This window comes from Ochotona princeps, chromosome 7 (genome assembly GCF_030435755.1).
Source record: "Ochotona princeps isolate mOchPri1 chromosome 7, mOchPri1.hap1, whole genome shotgun sequence".
NCBI lineage: Eukaryota > Metazoa > Chordata > Mammalia > Lagomorpha > Ochotonidae > Ochotona > Ochotona princeps.
In genome coordinates, this window is record NC_080838.1 from 67293981 (window position 1) to 67321143 (window position 27163).

At 43.7% G+C, this 27163-nt stretch overlaps 1 protein-coding gene across 2 annotated transcripts in view; it reads right to left on the reverse strand.

The window, feature by feature from the left end:
* USO1 (USO1 vesicle transport factor) overlaps nucleotides 1–26836 on the reverse strand; it is a 79210-nt gene extending 52374 nt beyond the window's left edge. For both annotated transcript variants that reach the window (XM_058667205.1, XM_058667204.1), the window contains exons 1-4: nucleotides 26537–26836; nucleotides 10929–11015; nucleotides 10784–10848; nucleotides 5947–6023 (exon numbers count right to left, since the gene is read on the reverse strand). In XM_058667205.1, coding sequence (XP_058523188.1) covers nucleotides 5947–6023; nucleotides 10784–10848; nucleotides 10929–11015; nucleotides 26537–26602 — 295 coding nt within the window. In that variant the 5' untranslated portion in view covers nucleotides 26603–26836. The remainder of the gene's footprint in view (nucleotides 1–5946; nucleotides 6024–10783; nucleotides 10849–10928; nucleotides 11016–26536) is intronic.
* Nucleotides 26837–27163: the final 327 nt, after the last annotated feature.

The window sequence follows — 27163 nt, forward strand, 5'->3', positions numbered from 1 at the left end:
ATCTAATAGCGACAATGATAATCCCATCAAATTTTGTTTTGATGAACTACAGCAAAGAAAACCAACAATAGAAATGATTTTGAATATTAAGTGCCCAATGACGCTAGGCATACCTTTTAGAAACTAAAAAATATTTCTCTTAATCATCTTAGAACTATTACTATTCAAAGTTTGATTTTTCTTTTTTAAAAGATTTATTTATTTTATTACAAAGTCAGATATACAGAGAAAAGGAGAGACAGAGAGGAAGATCTTCTGCTGCTGGTTTACTTCCCGTGTGGCTGGACTGAGCCGATCTCAAGCTAGGAAGCAGAAGCCTCTTTCGGGTCTCCCACAGGGGTGCAGGGTCCCAAGGCTTTGGGCCGTCCTTGACTGCTTTTCCAGGCCACAAGCAGGGAGCTGGATGGGAAGTAGGGCTTTCAGGTTTAGAACCAGCACCTGTATGGGATCCTGGCGCATTCAAGGTGAGGACTTCAGAGACTAGCCTACTACGCTGGGCTCAACACAGCAGAGTGTCAGGAGAAAGTAGAACAGAGCAATAGGTCAGGAGGCAAATAACCAAGGTAAGAGATAAAGGGAGTTTAGATCTTAGGGATCCCAATTTTTGTGAAAACAGTGAGCAGTATTTGCTGACATACTGCATAGGAAGGTAGAAAGAAAAAGTGCAAGAGTTGACACCAAGGTTTTAGCCTACAGAACTAGAAGGATGGAGTTAGCCTTTACTGAAAAAGGAAACAGTGAAATGCAAAAATTCAAGTACAGGAAGAATCCTAAGTTTTGGACACATGAAGATTGAACACCTTGCAAACGCCCAAAGGCTGATACCAAGGAAGCCGGTGGAAGATACAAGCACAGATGTGTCTGGAGAGGTCTGGGCTGGATGCACACACATCAGAGTGGTAAATACATAGATGGTATTGTTTTGGAAACTGACCTCCAGGGACTGGAAAGGAAGGGCCTTTACATCACTCCAAAGGGCACCAGTCTGAATCACTTTGTAATGCCTGGGCCTCGATAAGGTCTTCTTTGGAGTTTATACAGAGCAGTGGCTGAGGTGCTCTCAGCACTGGGGGGGGGGGGGGGGGGGCAAGCGAGTGGGGGTACAGAGCAAATGCACAGTGGGCAGCCTCTGGGCCATCACAGTCCTGGGGACTGCCCGAGTTGTCCCAGCCAGCTTCTCCTTACCTCCTTCCTTCTCTTTACCTGACTCTGCCCCTGTAAAGCCTGGTGTCTTGCCATGTGATCTGTGTCCTGCGTGACAGCTTGTTTTTTACCTACATGCAGACTGGTTTCCACTTCAATACTGAAAGTAATAAGACTGGAAGACCACAGGTATCTGCAAGAAACTTACAGCCACCAGCATATTGTGGTACTGCGTCCCTAAAGCCTGCAGAGGCCAGAGTCAGCAGTGTGCTCTCTGTCCCCTGAAGATGCCCAGAGGTCAGTTTCCATGCAACACATCTCTTCAACATCCAGGAGCCTAAGACATGGGGGAGAAAAATCTACGGCCCTCCGAGGGTATGCGATCTACATCTCAGGGCACAGCAGGCACAGTAATGAAAAGTTACACTGTTTGCCTCTCCCCGCATATGGCCAACAAACAGATATGAGCATCTAATATACCATCTCTTGTAATTAGTGAGGCAAACCTGTTAGCAAATATCTAGAGCACTTCAGTTTCCAGTGAAGCACCTTTTGACTTACAATGAGGTTGATAACCCCGCTCAAATCTGCATTGTCTGAACCTGATCAATGCATGTACTCATCCTGTTAGCCAAAGAGCAAGAGCCTTAAGCAAGGCAAGGCTTGTAGAAGAGCCAACTTGGGCAACTGAAGGGCTGCTTCTGAGGTTCAAATTCTCATTTACGGCCGGCACTGTGGCCTAGTGGCTAAAGTCCTCGCCTTGAGGGTGGAGGATCTTTCTGTCTCTTTCTCTCTGTGGATCTGCCTTTCCAATTAAAAACATACATCTTAAAAAAAAAAAGAAAAGAACTGACCATACTAACAGGTATTTGGGTGGGCCTCAGGAAGCGGCGTTTCATTCCTGGATCCCACACGCCAGCCACCATGTGTATGTGGTGAGCTGTTCCCGGGCCTGCCTGGCAGCCCGGACAGGGAGCTCTGGGGTTTTGGTTCTTTGAATCACTGCTTAGGTAGTTCCAGGTTGAACCCACAGTGCTTCTGGGATGTGAGTCAACCCTAAAGATTCCCAATGACAGTAACTCTTCCTTTGAAGAACTTGTAATCACTTAACAATGCTGAGCACCGAACACCAGTTCGTACTAACAGACATTTGGTAAAAAGCAAAGGTCTACAGACAAATACATTAGGAGTAAAGAAAGGTGAATAGGCGTCCTCACTAAGGGTGTCTCAATGACTATTTTACAAATACAAATGCTAGAAAGCTCTAGAGAGGAATATAATTATTCCAGGTTTATTGTGATTATTGAAGGAATGCAGGCCTAATATCGTAAAAGGTTTAACTGCTGGCATTGGTACAAACTAATAACTTGGCAGGAAGCTGAGTCAGTATCTTTAATTTATTCTGTAGTTATGCCATGTAAATACTGCAGCTTATCACTATATAATAAAAATTTACATTTTGAATTGAACCACTAAAATATAGCCCTGTTTCATGGACCAAGAGTTCGTTTTGGTTTAACACTCTCAATTTTAACAAGTGTTAACCAGGTACACTTCACTTCTTTTCTAAAGTTGTAGATTATAGTAACAGTGCTTCTGAATTTTAATGATGTTCTCCAAATTAGCTGAGCAACTGAAGACAAGACAAAGCTTTCAGGATAGCAGTAAATTATGCTGAAGCAACTACACTACTCACATCTAAGACCTGTAAACCACATCTTACACCATGAAGAATTACCTCTACTGCACAGGCACCAGAGTGGTAAAAGCACCGTCTCTCACGTCTCTCACTTCATTTATGAGTATGAGAAGTGAGTTTCCTCTTTCTACAACCTTTAGTGTGAACTTCACTATAATCTGTGTTAAGACCCTCTACTGGACAACAGAGAAAACACCAAGCGGTCTCTGTACTACTGTTCCTACCCAGCAACTAGACGGCCTGGCAGAAGAACCTCAATGCCTGCTCCAGAGGTTCAACACCATCCCATGGAAAGCCACGTGACTTTTTAATGTGCCATGTAACCCAACTTTTTTCTTCCTCATTTAGAGAAATTGAGTATCTCAGGAAAATAAAGTATCAATAAAACAAAATATAACCTTGTTACTTTCAATAATAAACTGTCAATGTTAAAATCAAAACATATCATCAAAGAAAATATGAGTCTATGGTTTAAAGTAATAAACATCAGTAATTAGACATTACTGTGCATGCACTATTTTAAAGGGACAATATCAATAGGCATATATTTTTCAACTGGAATACTTTCCAGCTCTTCTGGAATACATGTTTTACATACACATATAATGTGCATTATATGTATACAATATGCACACATACATATATGTATATACACACATACACGTGTACATATTCAAATATCATTCTTCAATTAGCTATCTAAAATTTTTTCCATGGTGTACACATAAAACAATTTTGACTAAATTGTCTTATGAAAGTTTTAACTTTATTGAAAGATACTTGGGGATACTTCTTGTGTTCTGAACAAACACATTTAGTAGCCATTAGAATAAAAGCTATAAATTATACACCTCTTTTGCCAATCAAAATAAATATCACTTGACAGCATCCTTTTATATTTTAAGAAATCACACCTAAAAACATCATGCATATGTAAATGCAACCTTTTACCTTCAACATCATCTGAAAAGGTAGACAAAATAAAAGTGAGTGATGAAGAACATCGTTTTTATGCAATAATAACATAAAAAATTATATCAGCAATTTAAGTCAAACATCAGAGATATCCTAAAAGAAACAGTGTGTACTGTACTTTTAGAACTATCAGACAGATCTATCAGGAAAGCGTTACCAAATCTCAAGGTAAAGAACTCAAAAACAGGGCTTTTTGGGGGTCAGCTTAAAATCAGTTTCTGATGAGTCAGTAAAGCATCAACGCCAGAACTGAAACACACAAACAGATTCAAGCATCGAAGTGTTCTATGTCCCACAGTGTCTTTTTTTCACAGGTAAAATCATGTTTATCCACATAATCTACTTTTTAAAAAATTTTTTTAAATTTTAGTTGACATTTACATATCAATCAGGCTGGGAAGGATCTAAGGTTAGGGAGAAGGTGTGATCATTGTTTCCAAGCTATTTCTTTTTCCCATTTCTTGGGGGAAGGGGGAAGAAAGGTGGATAGGGGGCCCTGCAGCGTGGCCTAGCAGCTAAAGTCCTCGCCTTGAACGCACCGGGATCCCATATGGGCGCCAGTTCTAATCCCGGCAGCTCCACTTCCCATCCAGCCCCCTGCTTGTGGCCTGGAAAAGCAGTCGAGGACGGCCCAAAGCTTTGGGACCCTGCACCTGCGTGGGAGACCCGGAAGAAGTTCCTGGTTCCCGGCATCGGATCGGCGCGTCCCGGGCCGTTGCGGCTCACTTGGGGAGTGAAACATCGGATGGAAGATCTTCCCCTCTGTCTCTCCTCCTCTCTGTATATCCGGCTTTCCAATAATAATAAAATCTTTAAAAAAAAAAAAAAAAAGAAAGGTGGATAGGACATACCCAGGCTCCCAACCAACGCAAACTACTTTTAATCATTTCTAATACTACTTTTATTTGACTAAAAATATGAGCCAGATCAATATAATCTGTTTAATTATCTGTCAACTCAGAATTTCACAAGCTCACATATCAGTCTGCATTGGGTTTATAAAGCAGATGACTACACCCTTCCTTCGGATTCTCTACAATAATGGAAAAGCCATTAAGCCCCACTGCGGCAGCCTATCTGACATGAGAGATACACTCAACGGCACTGTGCAATGTTTACTGCCTCGTTCCTGCCGTACAAAGAATAAAATGAATACAGACTTCAATCAAGCACGTCCCATAGTGACAATAAAGTAGATGACAGACTATCTTATTCTAAGGATCTTGAAACAAAAGAGAAAGGAGGCTGTGCTGAAGAAATGGGTGGATTTCAAACTGATTCATGTTATTTCATACTGAACAAAGCAAATGGCAAAAACATTTGGAACTTAATAAACTGTTCCTCTGTGTGATGCAAATCCTTTGTCGAAAGTATAAAGGCTTATTACAGAAATAAAAATCCTGTAACTTTATACTGCTCATCAGGTAATAACATTTATATAAAAAACTAATCAAGATGTAGCCCAAAATGATTATTTTGCCCAGAAGTAGCTAATAACCATATTGCTCAATTAAATCCAAAGAGGTTAAATATATTACTTAAAAAATAGAGGCATTGTTGGGCCCGGCGGCGTGGCCTAGCGGCTATAGTCCTCACCTTGAACGCCCCGGGATCCCATATGGTAGCCGGTTCTAATCCCGGCAGCTCCACTTCCCATCCAGCTCCCTGCCTGTGGCCTGGGAAAGCAGCTGAGGACGGCCCAACGCATTGGGACCCTGCACCCGCATGGGAGACCCGGAAGAGGTTCCTGGTTCCCGGCTTCGGATCGGCGCTCACCAGCCGTTGCGGCTCACTTGGGGAGTGAATCATCGGACGGAAGATCTTCCTCTCTGTCTCTCCTCCTCTCTGTATATCTGACTTTGTAATAAAATAAATAAATCTTTAAAAAAATAGAGGCACTGTCTTTCATCTCATTAACGTGATAAAATAACACACAAAGAAAGCATCCTACAGATACTGTTCTTGGACTAAGGCTGTCTTCACTGACGTAAAAAAAAAAAAACAGAAAAGAAAAAATCTTTTAAGCATATTTATAAAATAAAATAAAACCAACTGTAAAACCAGGAAGAATAGTATAATCCAGTTAATATTACGCACAGGAAGCACAGTAAAAATAACCAGAAACTTACCTACTTCTTCTTCTTCTTCATTAGATATTATATTATATAGTGTATCCAAAGCATAACCTATGATTTCAGAATCCGAACTGGAAAAAAGAAATTATTATACTTATACACTGCTAGGCAGAGTATAAACTGTTACAACCATTTTTATTTAGTTACTAGTAAGAACATATGACCCATTAATAATTCCATTTCTAAAAATCGACTCTAAGAAGACACAGATACAGAGTGCAAACTGTGTAAAAGCTTATTTATAATGCATGCATGGATTTTCTAATAAGCATCTTCCATGAAGTTAAGTAAACCTGTTGTTATTTCTCTCTTCTTATCATGCCCAGAGACACCTGGTGGACATGACAGCTCACTGAGGCTTCCAAACAATGTCTTCTGGCAGAGGATGGAGGACAGAACAAACTGGGCAACAGCAAGTATCTGGGTGAGGGGAGACTCTAAGGCGGACTGTGTCAGCCAATGGACCTTGGGGAGGGATTTTCTCATCCTTGCAGCAACAAAATCAACAGCATCTCAGAACTACTGAAACCACTTCAGCAGTGCCCTCGGAACATGCTCCACCTTGGGGATCCTAGGATGACATCAAGCATCCATCTCCCATCCCCAGGGACTGATGCAGTTAGGCTCCTGGGAGTGGCCCTCTCCTTTCTCTTCAACCCGCTCCTGAATACAGGAAGAAAAAACTGAAATCAACTATCCCATCCACTTTCCCTATATATTGATCCTCCCCACCCTCATCAGCGATCCACTTGTACATGGGCATACATCCTTCTCAACTATATAAACATCAAAAACCAAAATAAATTCATTAAAAAAATTCTACTTTCCAGACTTTGAAAAACATGTATTTATTTTTATTGGAAAGTCAGATTTACAGAGAGAGAAGGAGAGATACAGAGAAAGATCTTCCATCTGCTAGTCCACTCCCCAAGCGGCGGCAACAGCTGATGTTGAGCTGACCCGAAGCCAGGAGCTTCCTCTGGGCCTCCCTTCCGAGTGCCGAGTCCTAAGGCTTTGGGCCATCCTTCACTGCTTTCCCATGCCACAAGCAAGGTGCTAGAACACAAGTGGAGCAGCCAGGACATGAATAGTGCCCTTATTGGATCCTGATACAATCAAGGTGAGGATTTAGACACTGAGCCATTGCACCAGGCCCTTCCACAAACTTAAGGTAACTGAATCCAAAAATTAATGGACCATATATGTTATTTAGAAACACGTATGTGAGTTTGTATGTATACGTGTGTGCCTTTATATATATTTTTACATTATAAATGTGTAAAAGAAACTCAACTTCATGAATAGGAAAATGAGCACAACCAGTTAATTTTACGTGTGCATGAGTTCATGTTTTATATGCACATATGCTTTAACATTATACACACATTATCTCTATTTGGACTACTGGAGCTTGTATCCCTTTGACAACCGTTATTCTTTTAAAAAAAATTGCACGATAAATATGTACTGTTTATAAAATCAGATATTATACCATTTCATATTTGTTGATAAATTTTGAAACCACGTAGAATGGTGAAGCTTTGGTGGAAAAGTAAAAGTGAAATCAGCTGTCTCAAAGATTCAGTGAATACAGAAAAGTGACAAATGAAAGCAAACATGAGAGACCAAAGGGAATTCCAACCAAATAATGTAAAAATCAAAGGTGTATTTAAAAAAAAAAAACCTCCTTTTCGAATTTTGAGAAAAAAAAACATGAGGGCACATTTTAAGAGACTAATAAAACTCTAAAGCCAGAAGTCACTTCCTCCACACACTGGAGAACATCCATATAAATCTCAGAGCTGACACGCACAGTGGTACCTGAATTCTGCCCCCAAGGACCAGGAATAAAGGTCACCTCTCTACAGCACTGAAGCGGAGGTTCTAACCAGCACAACACACAATGAACTCGGTTACATGGATTAGGGAGAAAAAAAACTACAGCTATTTAGAGACGATAATTTTATATACAGAAACTCTTGCACAGAATTATTAAACAAATTCATCAAAGTAACCAGAGACAAGCTCTATAGAATCCAATTTTCTGAACAACCAGAAAATAAAATCAGAACTCAAGTAGCATCGAAAAGATGAAAGAACACTGAAATACAGTTTACCCAACAAGTAAAAGACTTAAACTAAAAAAATTATTGAAAGAAATGATCCGAGATTCTACAAACGAAAAGCTATCTGTTGTTCACAGAGAGGAAGAAGTAATAATGTTATATAATAATGCTATATATTGGGCCTGGCGGTGTGGCCTAGAGGTTAGGTCCTCGCCTTGAACATGCCGGGATTCCACATGGGCGCCAGTTCTGGTCCTGGCAGCTCCACTTCCCATCCAGCTCCCTGCTTGTGGCCCGGGAAAGCAGTCGGGGACAGCCCCTGTACCCATGTGGGGGGTCTAGAGGAGGTTCCTGGTTCCGGGCTTCAGATCAGCGCAGCACTGGCCATTGCACTCACTTGGGGAGTGAATGATTGGGTGCAAGATATTCCTCTCTGTGTCTCCTCCTCTCTGTATATCTGACTTTGTAATAAAACTAAATAAATCTTTAAAAAAAATAATGCTATATATCATTGTAATAACATGGGGGAAATCAGGTGGGGGGGAAATACGGGGAGGGGCTAAGGAAAATCCCAGAGGCTATGGAGTCACATTGTAACATTAAAAATAAAATAGAAGAAAAAAAATGAGGGGATTTAAAAAATATATACCCCGGCTTGGAATAGATTCAATACAAATCCTATCAAATTTACAGATGCCTATTTATTTATTTATTTATTTATTTTTTGCAGAAACTGTCGAGCTATTCCTGAAAGTGTCATAGGAATGCCAAGGATCCAGAATAGCCAAGATAAACGACGACAAAGGTGAGGGAACCACACATTCTGAGTTCAAAACTTACTATAGAAATACAGTGATCAGAACTGTGAGGCAGGGGGAATAAACACAAAGAAACAAATCCACAGTGAAGAAAGGAAAGTCCGGGCATAAACAGCACGCTGACTGCGCTTGGCCTTCAGCAAGGAGACCAATAACATTCACAGGGGAAACAGTCTTCAGCAAACCGCACAGGGTCAACGGAGGGAGGGAAGATGGAAGCTGACGGTCACCTCCCACCACATACAAAAATTAAAATGGGTAAAAGACATGAAGAGCTTAGAAAACTTCAGGAAAAACGAGACATTAATATTCAAAACTCTGGAAGAGACAATGCTCTTTTAGACAGGATACCAAAAGTGAAAGCTATGAGATAGGAGAGGATCATCAAAAAGTTCATGAAAAATGTGTATTTTTTTAAGATTTATTTTATTAGTTATTGTTATTACAATTCAGGTATATACAGAGAGGAGGAGAGACAGAGAGAAATATCTTCCATCCGATGATTCAATCCCCAAGTGAACGCAATGGCTAGTGCTGCGCCGGTCCAAAGCCAGGAGCCCAGATCCTCTTCTGGGTCTCCCACATGGGTGCAAGGTCCCAAGGTTTTGGGTTGTCCTTGACTGCTTTCCTGGGCCACAAGCAGGGAGCTAAATGGGAAGCGGGGCCTCCGGGATTAGAACGTGCAAATTAAGGCGAGGACTTTAACTAGTACGCTATTGCACCGGGCCCCTCTTAGCTTAAGACAGCTACAGTATGGTGGGATTGACGGCATATGAATTCTGAGAGTAAGTCGCAGACAGCCCGGTGGCTTTCTCACTTCTCTCTCTGGAACTGCTGCCATGTCATGAGGATGCTCCAAGCAGCCCCACAGCCTGGGGAGGAAGACCCGATCAGGTTTTCAGATGGCTACAGTCCCGTCGGGTCCAGACGCCAACCCCTAACAGGACTGTTAAGGGAGTAGTGAAGTCACTCCTCATCTCTTGATGCACACAGCTGTGAGATAATAAACACTCCTTATTCTGAGTAGCCAAACTTTCAAGCAATTTGTTACTCAGCCAGAGTAACTAACCCAGTGGATGGAAGACCTTTCTCTCTGTAAATCTGCCTTTCCAATAAAAATAAATAAATCTTAAGAAAAGAAAGAAAGAAAGAAAGAAAGAAAGAAAGAAAGAAAGAAAGAAAGAAAGAAAGAAAGAAACTAACCCAGAAGCTATGGAAATGGTGTGACTGTTCTTGAGGGATAGAACTAACACTGACTAGGCAGTGGTGAGAAAACTACAGATTCCAGCCATTTGGGGATCTACAAATGCACAATGATCTAAGGAAGCGGATGAGTTAAGCATGAATTCTATAGTTTCGGCTTCAATAGAAAGACACTGCTGACTGGGGGTAAACTGAGGATGAAAGGACTGAAGGGGGTAATCATTTTGAACTTTAGACACCTGTGAGAGAGCCTGGTGGGAAAATGGTTGTCTGATGAGCAACTGAAGCTACCTTACGACCTATTCAACCACACCTCAGAGCTGAAGCAACCCTGCACAATTAGGAACAAAGATGCAGTGTTTAAGTCCTTAAAAGAAATTGAAAGAGCTAAAAACAAGGTGAATTACCTTCCCTCAAGACTTGTTCAGTTAACCTTTGACTCTTAAAGCTGAAGTTTATTCTCCCAAAAAGTAAGTCTACATAACTGATGGACCGGTGTACCAATTAGCATCAAGGCAGCCATTGGCCCACTTCAAACCACAGCACCTACACTGGTAAGCAGCAGTTGGCTCTTCCACTGTTACACCAGAATGCTTCACACAGCAGCTTCAACCAGAGCCTAATAAATACTCACTGAAATGGAAGTAAAGCTCAAGAGTTTTAATATGTCAATAACTTCTGAACTCTGATGCTGACTTTAAAACAATTTAAAGTTCCACAAAAAAACATTAAAAAGAGACCTACCGATCTGTTTGTAAAACGTGGACGAGATGTTCCATGGCTTGGATGCCCACTTCCAAGCGATATTTCTGCACATGAAATAAAAACTGATGTTGAAATAACAAACATTCAACTAAAAATAACTTCACAAGTTATGAACCTTACGGACCTTAGACAATGATTTGAGGGCACGCACAGCATTTCTTCGGTCATCCAGCAGGGTAGATGAAGCCACTCTGTCACAAAGTTTTTGAATCTGTCAAAGAAAAACAAGGTAATATTAAGAGAAGAAAGAAGAGACTATGCAGTTTCCCCAAATTTAAACTATTTAATTTGGAAAAAAAAATTAGTAAAGGAGATGTTGGACCAATGGTCTTCCGTGCGCCTGACGCTGTGGCGTAGCGGATAAGGCCACAACCTGAGATGCTGGCTTTGTAACGGCTTTGGAAGGGTGGGTGTCTGGCCTGGTGATGAAGCTGCTCCCAACAACAGCAGAGAGCCTGGTTTGAGCCTCAGTTTCTCTCTCACTCATAGCTTCCTCTCCGTCTGCACCTTGGGAGAGGCAGAGGGGTCTGTTCCTGCCCCCAGGAGACAGGGACCGAGTTCCGTGCTCTGCTAGTTGCAGCCACGGAGGCTATCTGGCAGTCAGTCTATGTTTCTCCAGTAAGTAAGTAAATAAAACTTGAGAAATCATTTTAGAAATCTACAACTATAAAAAGAAGGCATGCAAGAGGCCTTCTTTTAGAAGGCATGTAAGAGGCCAGTGAAGGTTAAGTCAACTGCCCACAGCATTGGCATCCCATACAGGGCCTGGTTCGAGCCCTGGCTCTTCCCTGGTGTGCTCTGGAGGGCAGCGGAAGGTGGTCCAGGGGCTGTGGCAACTGCAGCATGTGGAGGACCCAGAGGAAGCGTTTAGCTTGGTTTAACCCAGCCCAGCTGTTGCGAGTTACCTGGGGAGTGAACAAGCAGATGGAAGATTCTTTCCTCCTCCTTTGCTGTCTGTAACCATCCTTTCAAATTAATAAAAGAAAACACAGGGGAAATTCCCTGTAATTTTTTTTTTTTAAGATTTATTGGAAAGGCAGATACACAGAGAGGAAGAGAGACAAAGAGGAAGATCTTCCATCTGTTGATTCACTCCCCAAGTGGCCACAATGGCCGGAGCTGAGCTGATCCTAAGCCAGAAGCCAGGAGCTTCTTCCAGGTCTCCCATGTGGGTACAGGGTCCCAAGGCTTAGGGCTATCCTCAACTGCTTTCCCAGGCCACAAGCAGGGAGCCAGATTGGAAGTGGGGTTGACAGAACATGAACATGGGATCCCAGCATGTGCAAGGCAAGGACTTTTAGCCACCAGGCTACCGAGCCAGGATCCCTGTAATTTTTTAGATTTATTAAATGCATTCAATACCACATAAAAGACCAAAATAAACTTGTCTTCATCACTTCTCCTCAAGACATTAAACTAACAGCATGAAAATGGTAAGCCACATACTGGGTGAAAATATATGTAAAACATCTTATAAAGCAGATAATTTAGAGCCCAGCATGGGATTTTCGATTGGCTAGTCTACCTTCTAAGCACCGGGATCCCTGGGAACCAGTTTGTGTCCTGGCTGCTCCACTTCCACCCAACTCCCTGCTGATGGCCTGCGAAAGCAGTGGAGCATGACCCAAAGCCTTGGGAGCCTGCAACCACAGGCAGAAGCAGCTCCGGGCCCCTGGCTTAGGATCAGTTCAGCTTTAGCTGTTGTGGCTACTTGGGAGTGCATCAGCAGATGAAGACTTTTTTCTCCATCTCTCCTTCTGTCTGTATATCTGACTATCCAATAAAAATAAATAAATGTTAGAGAGAGAATCTAGAGGCCAGTGTGTGGTGTAGCAGTGCAGGCATCCATATGGGTGTATGGGTGCTAGGTCAAGTCCTAGCTGCTTCACTTCCTATCCAGTCCTGTTATTGTGCCTGAGAAAGTCTTGGGCCTACTGTACCCACAGGTGAGACCCAGAGGAAGCCTCAGGCTCCTGGGTTCCGACTGATCCAACTCCAGTCGTTGCAGCCATTTGGGGAGCAAATGGATGATTTCACTCTGTTCTTCCTTCTATGTAGAAATCTTTCAAATAAAAACAAATGAATCTTAAAGTATAAAGTAGCTTTAAAAACCACTGGTCCTTTTAGGTCAGATATTTCTTACGAGTTAATATGCATCCCTTAATGACAACTCTTTTGAAGATTCTACAGAGAGTCTGGCTTGTCACCCAATTGTCTGTACCGAATGTAGAAAGGTTAATGGTGTTCAAACACACATAGCAATTTCCAAATTATGTTTAGCAGACTTCTAGTGTTCCGGAAGATATTAATAGAAGTTCACAGAGCAAATGACAAGCACGGTTATATAAAATCCACAAGCAGGTCTCTGCGCCGTGGGATTTCTCGGAGCCTTTACTATGCTGATAAAGAAGGCAGCCAGGCCTCGCTCCACGTTCTCATTCATCTGAACTGCTCACAGTCAGAAATCATTCTTCCTTAAGCTGGACGGACTGTCATGACGATGATGTTATTTTTTAAATAGAATAATAAAATTTTCTTTGTAAAATAACTTATCAACTTTCTCTACTATAACTTAACCATTAGAACTACTACTCAATCATCTCTTAAAAACATTAATGCTATTACTCTCAGTTTTGAACAATTTCTTCATCCAAAAATTGTTTTCCTGAGTAGCACCACAATTTGTTCCACGTGGGTCCTAGAACAATCTTTGCTTTTTCCAAGATTTCCAATCTTTGCTTTTTCCCACAGATTTATAGCTGATATTACGAACAGAAAATTTTCTCTAGGCATTTTTTTGTTTTTGTTTTTTTCCTTGAGCACTGGTTCTAAAGTGTGAAACTCTTACCTCCCTTGAAATACTTATCCAAGTGCCACTCAGGGTTTGCACTCTAACCTCAGCCCCCTTCAGCTAGCATACGCAGGCAGTAACGTCAAAACAATGAATTTCCGGGCCCAGCGGCGTGGCCTAGTGGCTATAGTCCTCGCTTTGAATGCCCCGGGATCCCATATGGGCGCCGGTTCTAATCCCAGCAGCTCCACTTCCCATCCAGCTCCCTGCTTGTGGCCTGGGAAAGCAGTTAAGGACGGCCCAATGCATTGGGACCCTGCACCCGTGTAGGAGACCCGGAAGAGGTTCCTGGTTCCCGGCATCGGATCGGTGCGCATCGACCCGTTGCGGCTCACTTGGGGAGTGAATCATCGGACGGAAGATCTTCCTCTCTGTGTCTCCTCCTCTCTGTTAATCTGGCTTTGTAATAAAATAAATAAATCTTTAAAAAAAAAAACAATGAATTTCCAAGTGTGGAAGCTCTTCAATCAGTGAATGCAAGTATCTAAGCCTAAGTGGTACTGTTGGTACAGAAACAGCTTTAGGAATGCTGGAAGGTGGGGACCAGAATCCTAGTTTGGAGTGGCATAGGGGTGAGTGTTTTGTTCTTATTTTCAGTTCTAATAAAGCAAATATTTGATTCCAGCTAATTTTGTAAAAGCTCTGACATACACAAAGAAAATTAACCTCAGTCAAATTGAAGGTAAATACAAGTTAAAATATCAGTGATATTTTTTCTTACTCTATCAGCAGCAAAGTTAAGACCACAAATAAATACTTGAACTAAATGCTTCATTTCTGTGTAACACACAAAAGCGTCAGAATCAATCCATGCCAGGAGTCAATGCAGTGGTTCCTTGGGGTGTCATGCAGTGGAGCATAGAGGGTCCCCTAGCGGCTGCTGACACTCAGCTCCTCACCCAGAGTGCTTGGGGTGATGTGCGGAGGCTGTGAACAGCTACAGGTTTACAGAGCTGTGTACTATCAAGGATAAACAAGGATACAATCAGCCCACTCATGTTCCCCTTCAGAGGGAAGGGAATGAAAAGGGTTGCAATTTGGCAAAAGCTATTGAAACTAAAAAATGTTCATACACTTTTGGCCTGGCATTTCTACATGGGAGAGTTATCCTTTAAAAGCACTGGTGGGCAGGGCACTTGGCCTGGTAGCTCAGATGCTGCTGCCCTGGGCTCCGCACCCCGAGTCCAGCTTCCTGATAAAGCAGGCCACATTCCTTCCTCCCTCCTCGGCCTATCAGCCAGGCACATGGCTGTCCATCCACTCTCTGTCAACCTTCCTGAAAGTAGGTATGGACAGCAATACCACTCTGCTCAATGAACTGTTAGAACCTTCAAGGTTATGCCCTTAAAAGGAAGCTGGTTGTTAACCCCTTGTGCCAGGAACTTTAATCCAGTAACAGTGAGGAACTTTGAACAATTCAAGTACACACAGCATCCTGGAGAATGGAGAATAAGCTGAGAAGCAGTACCTGGGCCTCCGGAGCACCCCAAGCAATAGAGAGAGCACTGCAGGGATTGCCTGCTAGGTTGGACATGAACCGCCAGTAGAAGCCAGAATTAGCAGTAGAAGCTGGGAATCAAAACTGGTACATGCTGGGCCCAGGCGACGCAATGGCTCAGTGGTTAAATCCTCCCCTTCTAAGTGCTGAGATCCCATATGGGCACCTCTTTGTGTCCCCAGAACTTCACCTCCCATCCAGTTCCCTGCTTATAGCCTTGGAAAGCAGTGGAAGATGTCCCAGAACCTTTGGACCCTGCACCTGCAACGGTTCTCCCGACTCCTGATCAGCTCAGCTCCAGCCACTGTGGCCATTGGGGAATGAAGCAGCAGGTGGAAGATTTGTACGTCTCTCCTCCCTGTAAATCTGATCTGCTTTACCAATAAAAACAAAGTGTCTGATGTGGGACACAGGTGTCATAAGTACTAATGCTCTCTCCTAGTTTGACATTTATTTGAGAAACACAGAAGCTTGTACTGCAGTTAAATCTTTATTTTCTGGCCTCTGTTACGCAATCTGAACGAAGCAATGCACTCAATACACTGTAGCCAGCTTGGCGGCAGAGTGCAGACTTTGAGCTACAGAGGCTGGCTCACTCCCTGAAAGGCTGCAATGGTCAGGGCGAGGGCAGGCCAAAGCCAGAGCCCAGAACTTCATCAGAATCACCCATGTGGGTGTCAGAGGCCCAAGCAGGTCATTTGCAGCTGCCTCCCCAGACGTGTTAGCGAAGAGCTGGAAGAGAAGCAGAGCACAGCCTCTCAATCCGTGCTCTGAGAGGATGCTGGAGTGTTCTAGCCCACTGTGCCACAATGCTGGCCCCTATCAGCAATCACCATTCCTTTTTTTTTTTTTAAAGATTTACTTATTTTTACTCAAAGGCAGATTTATAGAGAAAAAGAAACAGAGACAAAGATCTTCTGTCTGTTGATTCACTTCCCAAATGGTCACAACAGTTGGAGCTGAGCTGATCTGAAGTTAGGAGCTTCTTCTGGGTCTCCCGTGTGGGTTCAGGGTCCCAAGGCTTTGTTTTGGCCCATCCTTGACTGCTCTCCCAGGCCACAAGCAGGGAACTGGCTGGCAAGTGGAGCAGCTGGGACACAAACCAGCACCCATATAGAATCCCTACACATGCAAGACAAGGATTTAGCACTAGGCTATTGTGCTGGGCCCACAAATCACTTTTTTGTAGCTTAGTAGATATTGTGGAGTTTTGGTAGGCCACAGGTCAATGGAACAGCTTGTAAAGAAAATTTTATACAAATGGATGATTGGCTAGCTGTTGGATCTAATTTTTAAAAAATCAGAATTCACATTTTATATGCCCACGAGCTGTGTGATTCTACTTTTCTAGCAACTCTTTAAAAAAAAAAAAAAACCCTTCATGTTATTTAATTTCTTTTAAAGCAGACACACAAGAGAGAGATATGGAGAGATCTGCAATATACAGGGTTCCTCCCCCAAATGCCCATGACAGCTGCAGCTGGGCCAGGCTAAGGTCCAAAACTAGGACAGCAACCCAGGCATCCCACGTGAGTGGCACGGACCCCATGCCTGAGCTATCCCTGCTGCTTCCCAGAGCACACGTTCATTCGTGGGAAGCTGAAATTGGAAAAGCAGCCAGAACTTGAATCCAAGTTCTCTGATAAGGGACTGCAATGGGATGCAGGTATTCCCAACCAACTAAATGCCTGCTCATAAAGTAATTAACATCTTGTAGGAAAGTGTTCCATGTTGGAGAAGCAGAAAAGAATGACTACAGAAGAGAGTAATGGCAAAGATAAAGAAAAAAAGTAAGATATAGAAAGAGATAAGCATTTTGGAGCCCAGTGTGGTCACCTAGTGGCTAAAGTCCTAGCCTTGAATGCACCAGGATCCCACAGGGGCGCCGGTTCGTATCCCGGTGGCCCCGCTTCCCATCTAGCTCCCTGCTTGTGGCCTGGGAGAACAGTGGAGGATGGTCCAAAGTCTTGGGACCCTGCACCTGCGTGGGAGAACTGGAAGAAGCTCCGGGTTGCTGACTTTAGATCAGCTCAGCTCCAACTGCTGTGACCATTTGGGGAGTGAATTGGCAAACAGAAAATCTTTCTCTGTATCTCCTCCTCTCTGTATATCTACTTTCCCAATAAAACCAAACAAATTATATATTAAAAAAAAGCATTCTGACAGAACTGAGAAAGCAGTCGAGTGGAGGGTGCTGGAGTGGATGGCACAGCTGTCAGAGAGGCCCTCGCTGAATAAGCACTGACTCGGCTATGGAGGGAAGCGTGAGAAGGGGGACGGCAGAAGGGATGGACAGCAGCGGCAGGAGCTACGCCCTCGGCAGGGAGCAGCACAGAACTGAAAGGACACGCTTGCTCGGTGTCCCAAGCGCAATCCTGAGAGACTGCTGCTAGCATCACATTTTCTTAACGTTGACCATGGACGTCAACGTGTAGTTCACAGAATTTATCTGCCCACTGATGGTTTGAAGCCTCAAACTCTTTAAAAAAAAAAAAGGTTGTTCAATTACAGCATACATTGAAATAAGAAGGCAGGGGATGACCTTGCTTGAACTCATCTGGAAACTGGGTTCACTGAGTGACTTAAACTTTCACTGCTTTATGCAAGTGCACAAATAACCATGACAGTGTTGTACTGACCCTGGAGCTACATATATACTTTAGTGAAGTAGGTTTGCAAAAAACAACTGATGAATAATAAGAATTGACTATCTTAAATATATTCTATGTCAGTCCATCAGCTGCAAAATGGAAAGGTAAGGTGTATGAACTGTAAGCTTAGAGTCCCTCAAAAAGACTCGCTTTTATCCAACAAGTAAGAATGTTATTATATTATACTATTTGACAAATGTATTTGATCAATACAATTTTTAAAATAATTTTAAGCAAAAACTTGAAAGCAGAATGATGCAATCAAAATCCAGATTTCTATCTTTTCTTGGAAAATACTAATTGTAGCTAACACCAAATTTAGTTTAAGAAGTTAACAATTTTAGGTCTGGCGGCATGGCCTAGTGGCTAAAGTCCTCGCCTTGAACGCCCCAGGATCCCATATGGGCGCCGGTTCTAATCCCGGCAGCTCCACTTCCCATCCAGCTCCCTGCTTGTGGCCTGGGAAAGCAGTTGAAGACGGCCCAATGCGTTGGGACACTGCACCCGCGTGGGAGACCAGGAAGAAGTTCCTGGTTCCCGGCTTTGGATCGGCGCAGCACCGGCCATTGCGCTCACTTGGGAAGTGAATCATCGAATGGAAGATCTTCCTTTCTGTCTCTCCTCCTCTCTGTATATCTGACTTTGTAATAAAATAAATAAATCTTAAAAAAAATAAATAAAATTAGTAAAAAAAAGAAGTTAACAATTTTAAGATTCATCATTTAAAAAAATTTTTTACTAAGAAAAAATAGGGCCCGGCGGCGTGGCCTAGTGGCTATAGTCCTCGCCTTGAAAGCCCCGGGATCCCATATGGGCGCCAGTTCTAATCCCGGCAGCTCCACTTCCCATCCAGCTCCCTGCTTGTGGCCTGGGAAAGCAGTTAAGGACGGCCCAATGCATTGGGACACTGCACCCACGTGGGACCTCGGAAGAGGTTCCTGGTTCCCGGCTTCGGATCGGCACGTACCGGCCCATTGTGGCTCACTTGGGGAGTGAAACATTGGATGGAAGATCTTCCTCTCTGTCTCTCCTCCTCTCTGTATATCCAGCTTTCCAATAATAATAAAATCCTTAAAAAAAAAGGAAAAAAAAAGGAAAAAGAAATATCCCAATTATAATTTACAAGATGCAGCCTTACTTCAGAGATATTTGAATAATACATATCTCAGAACTGGTCAAACATGGTATAATAACATTTTTGCCTACTCTGTTCTGTACTGTTAGGTATTTTAAAATTAATTTAAACTTCACAAAGCCCTGTAAGACGGGCACTACTATGAGTCACCTTTGGTGATGAGGAAACACGCACAGTGGCTGAGTAACTTGTCTGTAGTCACAAAGCTAATGAGGTGGTGGGATTCGCCCTGTGCCTCCATCACACCGTCACACCATGTGGAGTGGAGCATGGGCCAGCTCCCCGCTTTGGACACCGAGACTCCAGCTTCAATCAAAATTCTCTCCCCTGACCTGTTTCCACCATGTTGCCTAAGCGAAATCTGAGCTTGTAAACCTTGTATAAAACAATACAGCGTCATACATTAACAAAAATAGTCAGAAAGAGGAAAAAATACATTTGAGTAAAACTGAAACTAGAGTCAGTGTTATTTAGAAGAACTAGAGGAGTGATAGTAAGGATAAATACAGGCGATAAGCTATTTGGTTACTTCATGTTATGCTCATGTTAGAACTCTAATAAAGACACAAAGATGAATTAGAGACAGATTCTTTAATGAATAGATTTTAGTAGTAGTAATTGAAAAATTGCATCTTACATAATTTTTAACAAAGTGAATATTTTTTTTAAAGATTTATTTATTTTATTACAAAGTCGGATATACAGAGAGGAGACACAGAGAGGAAGATCTTCCATCCGATGATTCACTCCCCAAGTGAGCCACAACGGGCCGGTTGCGTGCCGATCCGATGCCGGGAACCAGGAACCTCTTCCGGGTCTCCCACATGGGTGCAGTGTCCCAATGCATTGGGCCGTCCTCGACTGCTTTCCCAGGCCACAAGCAGGGAGCTGGATGGGAAGTGGAGCTGCCGGGATTAGAACTGGCGCCCATATGGGATCCCGGGGCGTTCAAGGCGAGGACTTCAGCCGCTAGGCCAGGCCGCCGGGCTCAACAAAGTGAATATTAACAAGAAAAAGTTCCCAACGCATTCCAATCAACAAAAAAGGTAAGCTACAGGACACTATAAACAATATACCACTTATGTAAAAAGAAATAAATACATTCATTAAAATATACAATTTTACATTATTAAAGATCATGATTATGCACAAAGGCCTGCAGGGGTTTAGTTCAAACCAATAATAGTGGTCATCTCTGCCAAGAGAACTAAAAATTGCAGAGTTGAAAAGGACTTAAGCCTTGCTCTATTGTTCGCCATATTAGACAATTAAGAAAGGAAAAAGTCTAATTAGAAAAATACGTATGATACCATGCAGCTCAGGTGGTGAGCCAGCACCAGGGCCTGTCTCGTTTTCAGTATCACCCTCTGAGACCCAAACGTCCACTTTGTAAACATGGAAGTAAAGCAATCTTGGTGACACAAGGTAAATGGAGCATAATCAGAAGTATGGCCTAACAATCATTCAATATTTTTCGTTAACTAATATTTACATCAATGAAACACAGACAAAAAAAGAAGCAATGGAAATAGGAGTAAACAGGAAAGAAAAAAATTTTGATAAGAGATGTGAAAACAAAAAACTGACAAAAAGGGAAAACAAAAGACAGCATACAACTGGCACGTAGAGGCACACTTACGATTCAAAGGACACCTGTATAATACCGTTTGGACCATTTTTGAAAAACCCTAATAAAAGTCATTAAGGAAATTAGTATGGGTCTGCACTACAGTATAGTGGGTTAAGTCACTGCTTGCAATGCCTGCATCCTATATGGGAACCAGGATGAGTCCTGGCTGCTCCCCTTCTGATCCAGCTTCCTACGGATGCACCCTGCGAGAGCAATGGAGGATGGTCTGGGGCCTTGGGCTCCTGCATCCCTGTGGGAGACCTGGAAGATAACCCTGGCTCCTAGCCAGGCCCAGCCCCAGCTGTCGTGGCCACATGGGCAGTGGACTAACAGATGGATGAACAATCTCTTTCTCTCTAACTTTCCCTTTCACATAAATACATAAATCTGTTTTTTGAGGAATCAATTACTTCTCTTGTAATATTTTCGCAGAACAAAAATATTACTATTTTGGAATGCAAAACAGAGCAAGAAACAGGTTTTAAATCAAACTCTCTAAGAAGGCTTTGAAAAAGAAGCAAAAGCACTGCTTTTTTGGCAAAGCAGATCTTTTCTTTTGATGATCTCAATTTATTTAAATCTAAAAAAAGATCTGATTTGGTGAGCACACACCACGTCAAACACAAAAATCTACAGACAAATCCAACACAATCCATTTGTACTTCCAGCCCAGGTAACACACACCTGTATTTGTTCTTCACCCTTTGCCAAATAAGGAATCACGCTGTTCTAAAGGACATTCCTTGGGGAATTATAACAAAACTGGTCTATCAAATAATGTAGCACAAATGCTAGTTTCTCAAAGTCTAACACCAGAGAAGTTTTCAAATTAAATACAAACAACTTTATATGAAGAAATGTTTATGGTATTTCTGCCTTAGGCATAAAAATAACAAGCATACCTTTCCTATGACATCTACAACAAACAGTTGAATACAAGTCAGTGTAAATAACAAAAGGTAAATATGGAAAAGAAAACCACTACAGGATTGGGTGGGGTCTGACACGATGGCTCAATTGGCTTATCCTCTAACTGCAAGCTGGCATCACATCTGGGCGCTGGCTCAAGTCCTGGCTGCTCCACTTCCCATCCAGCTCCCTGCTTGTGGCCTGGGAAAGCGGCAGAGTACGGCCCAAGGCCTTGGGACCCTACACACGCGTGGGAGTCTTGGAATAAACTCATGGCTTCAGATTGGCTTTGCTCCGCTGTTGTGACCATTTGGGGAGTCAGCCAGCAGGTGGTAGATCTTTCTGTCTCTCCTTCTCTGAAAAATTTTGCCTTTCCAATAAAAATAAATTAATTAAAAAAAAAAAAAAAAGAAAAAAGAAAACCAGTACTTACTATCAACTACTTTAAATGAGGAATTCTTACATGCTTTCCTAAAAGACAATCTGATTCAAGGAGGATGCCCATCATTTCTCAAACCTTAAGGCCTCAGGACTTCTTTTAATTTTCAGGTTCCTCAACATCTAATGTACTCCACAAAGCTGAGGATCATGGAGGCCTCTTCACACACAGCACTGCTTAGAGAAGTACCTGTTAGGAACTCTGAGCCAAATACATTCCTCAAAATAACAGACTCAGCTGGAGAAAATAAAAGCACCTACTCAAATAAATCTGCTAAACACTTATTTGTGTCTCCATTTTGGAACTATAGCAGTGTATCTGGTTATGGGCCTTAGATACATCACAGAGGTATGTTTGTTGTGTTTTTGATCATGACAACATATTTGTTCGGTGAAAATTTTTCTTGTTTTTCAGAAACACCCATTCACATTCTTGGAATGCACCTTCAAAATGCTAGGGTGTGCAAAATTTCATAACTTTTAGATTTTAAGTATCATCCTAGATAATCCACACAATTAACCTTCCAAAACAGCTTTGTAGCATTCAAGACACTACTTCAGAAGACCCTTTTGCTGGCTAAGGAAGTGACTGACATACAAATCGTTTGTTTTTCCCAGAGACTGTCACTGCAAGAAAACACATTCCAGTTAGGACACTGAGCTGATCCTGCACAGTATGACACTGTAATTCAAACCCGAGTGTCAGAGTAACATAGCATATAATGTGCTTGACTAATCCAAAACGACACCAATAATCTAAGGTACACATTTTAAAAACAGCTCTTACGAAAAGAAAGTTTAATAGCTATGTGTGTATTTCTGCCTTTCTGCTTTCTGAGCCAGTTATCAAAATCCAACTGAAAGAGATCTGTTCCAACAGGGCCATTCCGAAGGCCTTTTCCGGACTGTAGCGACTGCCACGGCTCAGGATCCAACCGGAGAACAAAAGACCCCCACGACGGACCATCAGTTAAAACCCCTTTTGGAACTTTCAGAAAATCCATGAAAACACACACACACACACAGAGCAACAGGAAGGTGGGCGTATAAGTACCGTGAGCATTCAAAAGTGTAAATACAATCATCACTCTAACAGTGTTTATCTGCACTCAGCAAAGTGTGAGATAGAGGTGTCAATCATCAGAAAAGAGCTTTCAATTCTAAAAGAGTTAAAATATTCACAAAGTTACAGAACACCTGACCATCCTGTAATATGCAGGTTTCCCACTGGAGCCATTCTGAGGAGCAGCCTTAATGCCAGGCAGTCTGAAAAGCTGCATGACAATCAACAGGACAGGACACAAAAGGACCTGAAAGATCAGCTTATTTAGTAAAGATAAATCGAAACTCATGCACAAAGGGTCTTCCAAAGGTTCATAAAATGCGAATTACAGTTCCGAAGTTTTTGGTACCAAAATAAACTTAGCTCTGAACTGTTTTCCCAGAGCTCTCAGAACGACCCCTGTGAACCTCTCACACGTTCAGAAGACAAACAGTTAATCACGATAAGAAGCAGCAGGAGCGGGCCTTCAGCCTAGTAATGTAATTTCCAAGTGCCTGCGTGGATTCTTTGCTCCAGCTCCACTCCAGCGTGCTGCCAAGGCAGACCATGGGGGAAAGCAGTGACAGCTCAAGGAACTGTGGGCATTTATGGAACAAACCAGACATTAGTCTGATGCTTATTTCTCCGATAAATACTTTTTTAAAAAGGCAGGAAAGCAGTCAGCGCAGTTACTACATTTGAAAAATCCCTCAGTAAAAAGTTTGACATGGGCACGGTGCCGTGGCCTTGAGGCTTAAGTCCCAGCAGCTCCACTTCCCATCCAGCTCCCTGTTTGTGGCCTGGGAAAGCGGTCGAGGATGGTCCAAAGCCTTGGGACCCTGCACCCAAGTGGGAGACCCAGAAGAACTCCTGGCTCCTGGCTTCGGACTGGCGCAGCACTGCTGCTGTGGTCACTTGGGGAGTGAATCATCAGACGGAAAATATTTCTCTCTGTGTCTTTCCTCTCTGCATATCCGACTTTGCAACAATAATAATAAAAAAAACTTTGACACAACAAAATTCAATCATTTGAGAGCTGTGATTTGTGAAGCATTCAAAGTGTTGCTTTAGCCCCTAATATTTTTAAGTGTCTATACTTACAACTCTGTGATTTCTTTTACATAAACTTATAATGAACTAATTTTATATTAACTGAGCCCCCATGACTACAGAAAGTCAAAGAAGAAAAGTCACATGAATTCTGGTCTAAAGATACATTAAGAGTCTAGAAGAGACAAGTTCCACGTGAATGATAGAAAAGAACAGAAGAATACAGCTGAAATTCAAAGGTAGTCAGACATGACCTGCGGTCTGACATGGGGAAGGATTAAAGATGCCAGTTACAGAGGGCACTGCTGACACAGCTGAAGGACAGGTGGAATTCAAAGACAACTCTAAGAAGAAACATCATTTAATTTGCAGAAATGCAGAAAATTACAAAATACTAAATGATGATATAAAATCTTCAGGCTCAGCAAGCTGAAATATTTAGGCCAGATCCCAACCTCAATGACAACATCTATTACATTACACACTCCATGAAGCTCTATAAATACATCTAAATTAGTGACCCATGAGCCCTGATTGTACAGCCTGATGGAATGAGATGGTGAAACAAGTTTTCATTCAAGCCGTAATTATGGCACAGATTCCCTGAAGACGACCAATCATGTTTTGAGCGCAGATACCCCACGCCAGGCACGGACAAGGCCTTCACACCCACGGCGGTGCTCTTGCATTATTTTGACATTCACATGCAAAAGCCATGTTGTTCCACTGCCGGTGACAAGATCAAAGTCTTCTGACCCAACTCTGCAATGCCGTGCCAGTGGCCTCAGAACTCCATGCCCGGGTAGGGAGAACCTGGAATGGGAGATCTGAAAGGAGATTCCAGCTTTAAAAGTCTACACTCCGTGAGTTCTCCACCTTCTCCACTAGACGCCACTCTAACAACCAGAAAAGCTATTCTGTCTCCAAACTATAATAAAAACCACTCTTACAAACAGCTGCTCAGCACTGGGCTGCTTTTATTTCTTAGACTCCTCATCACCCTGACAAGCAGGTAGTTTTCTTCACGGTCCGGGACAGTGTATCCACCCTCATTCTCCTCTCCAGTCCCAACAAAGGGGAAGGTCAGGATCCACATCAAGTTCTAACTCCAACAACAACAACAAAAAAAACCATAAAATAAAATCATTAAAAAAAAAAAAAGATCTAACTCCAAGGCACGGTCTAATAAACCACTCCTTGTGCGTGATGTCTCAAACTCAAATTCCAGACAGGAGAACGAAAGGCAAAAGTGTGCCGTGAGGATGGTAATCAAGGCAGGAAAACAGTCCTAACAATAGTGTTCACTGCCTTGCCTTGCCTGCCTCGATTTACCACGTGAGAATGGACAAGTGAAGTTAAATAGTGTGTGTGTGTGTGTGTGTGTGTGTGAGAGAGAGAGAGAGAGAAAGAGAGAGAGAGAGGAATGTGACAGAGGAAGAGACTGGATTTTCAAATAAAGGAAAAAGATTCATTAACCTTCAACTTCTGCTTTAAGCAGTCTAACCCAGATATGCAGCCCACTTTAACAGAATTATATAAATTTCCAAAATTCCCAGGGAAGAACTGAAGTCGACACCAGCCACAAAGTCTAGGCACACACTGACTGAATACTGGCCCTCAGACCTGGGTCAGGTGAGCCCACCCCTCCGTGCCGCACTTCATTTGTAAAAGAGGCTACCCACCTCGCAGGGTAGTTAAGGATTAAAGCAGAATGTGGAGGAGGAGCAGCTCACTGGGGCGGAGGACCTGGCCGGCACCAGGTGAGCGCTGCAGGAATGAATGCTACCCTTCCTCCTCTCGGGAAGCCCGCCATCACAGCCGTCTAACATCCACTTTATCACTTCTCTCCCCTTATTCTCAAACAAGATTCTCTCAAAAGAGTCACACACACTTATTTCCAAGAGAATCAAACTTCAAAGTAGCTCCATCTTAAAACCTAAAGTAACAAACACTACTTTCTGTAGCTAACATGTCCAATCAATGTCCTTGCAAATGCTGCCACGACGGGTTTAGTTAGACGGGAAGCGAGAAGTGTGCTTCCAAAGTGGATGGAGCGCTGAAGGTCCCCTCTGGTGTCCAAGACGGTGGACACACCACAAATACCTGGATGGGCCCGGAAAGCCGGGTGTGCACCAACCCGCCCCCGGCAGAACGACCGCCCTCCCAGCTGACGGGACAGGAGCAGGTGGCTTTGTGCCTCCACAGAATATCGTTTTATTCTTGGCCACAAGCTCTCGCAGCAGCTGGGTTTTAAACCCTGCAGTCTTGCCGACCCCACCACGCCCCGCTTTCACACAGGAGAGGCAGCAGGACCTGAGCTTCCTCTGTGGCCAGCGGAGGGGAAGGAGGGCTGGGCCAGGTCCCGTCCCTTCCCGGGCCGGCTCGCTCAGTCGGCGGGGCCTGCGGGGCCCCGGGGCGCTGCCGGGGGAGGGCAGGCTGGACACGTGGACCCCCACGCGCGGCGCTGACCGCCAGGCGCCCCCGCCCGGACCCCCTCGGCAAGCCCGGAACCCCGCGGCTCCTCTCACCGTCTCGGCTTCTGTGTGCTGCGGTCCGGCACTCTGACCCCCCATCACCCCGCGGAGGAAATTCATCTTGCCGCTCAGCCACCGGCTTTACACAGTCTCTTCGGGGAAGAAAGAAAGACTACTTCTGCCGCCCTCCGCAGGGCCTGCTTCCCGAGCCGGCACGCTGCACTGCCCGGCCGCCGCCGCCACCTCCTCGGCGGCCGCTCTGCCCCCTAAGCCCGGAAACAGCCGCCACTGCCGGCCGCGATGCGCATGCGCGGAGACGTGGCATTACGTGGCAGCTCGAAGGGCGAAGGCAAAAGGGGAGAGGAGACCAGACGCTCGGCTTAGCCAGGAGCCCGCCCGGGCCCCGCCCCACGCGCAGGCCCCGTCCCGCCTGGGCCCCGCCCCCTTGCAATCCCCGCCCCTGCGGCCCCGCCCCGCCCCCGCTCCCGCCCTCCGCCGACGGCGCCTGCTGGCCGCAGCCACCCACGTGGTCCCAGCCCCGCCCTGCCCGCAGGAGAGGGTCGAATTAGACTCCGGCGTTTTGGCTTGCCAGGTGTTTAATCGTTGCCGAGTGCAGCTAGCAGCCAGCTATCAGCTCTGAGGGCTTATTTCGTCGATTCGAAAGTGAGCTTGTCCTTCGGC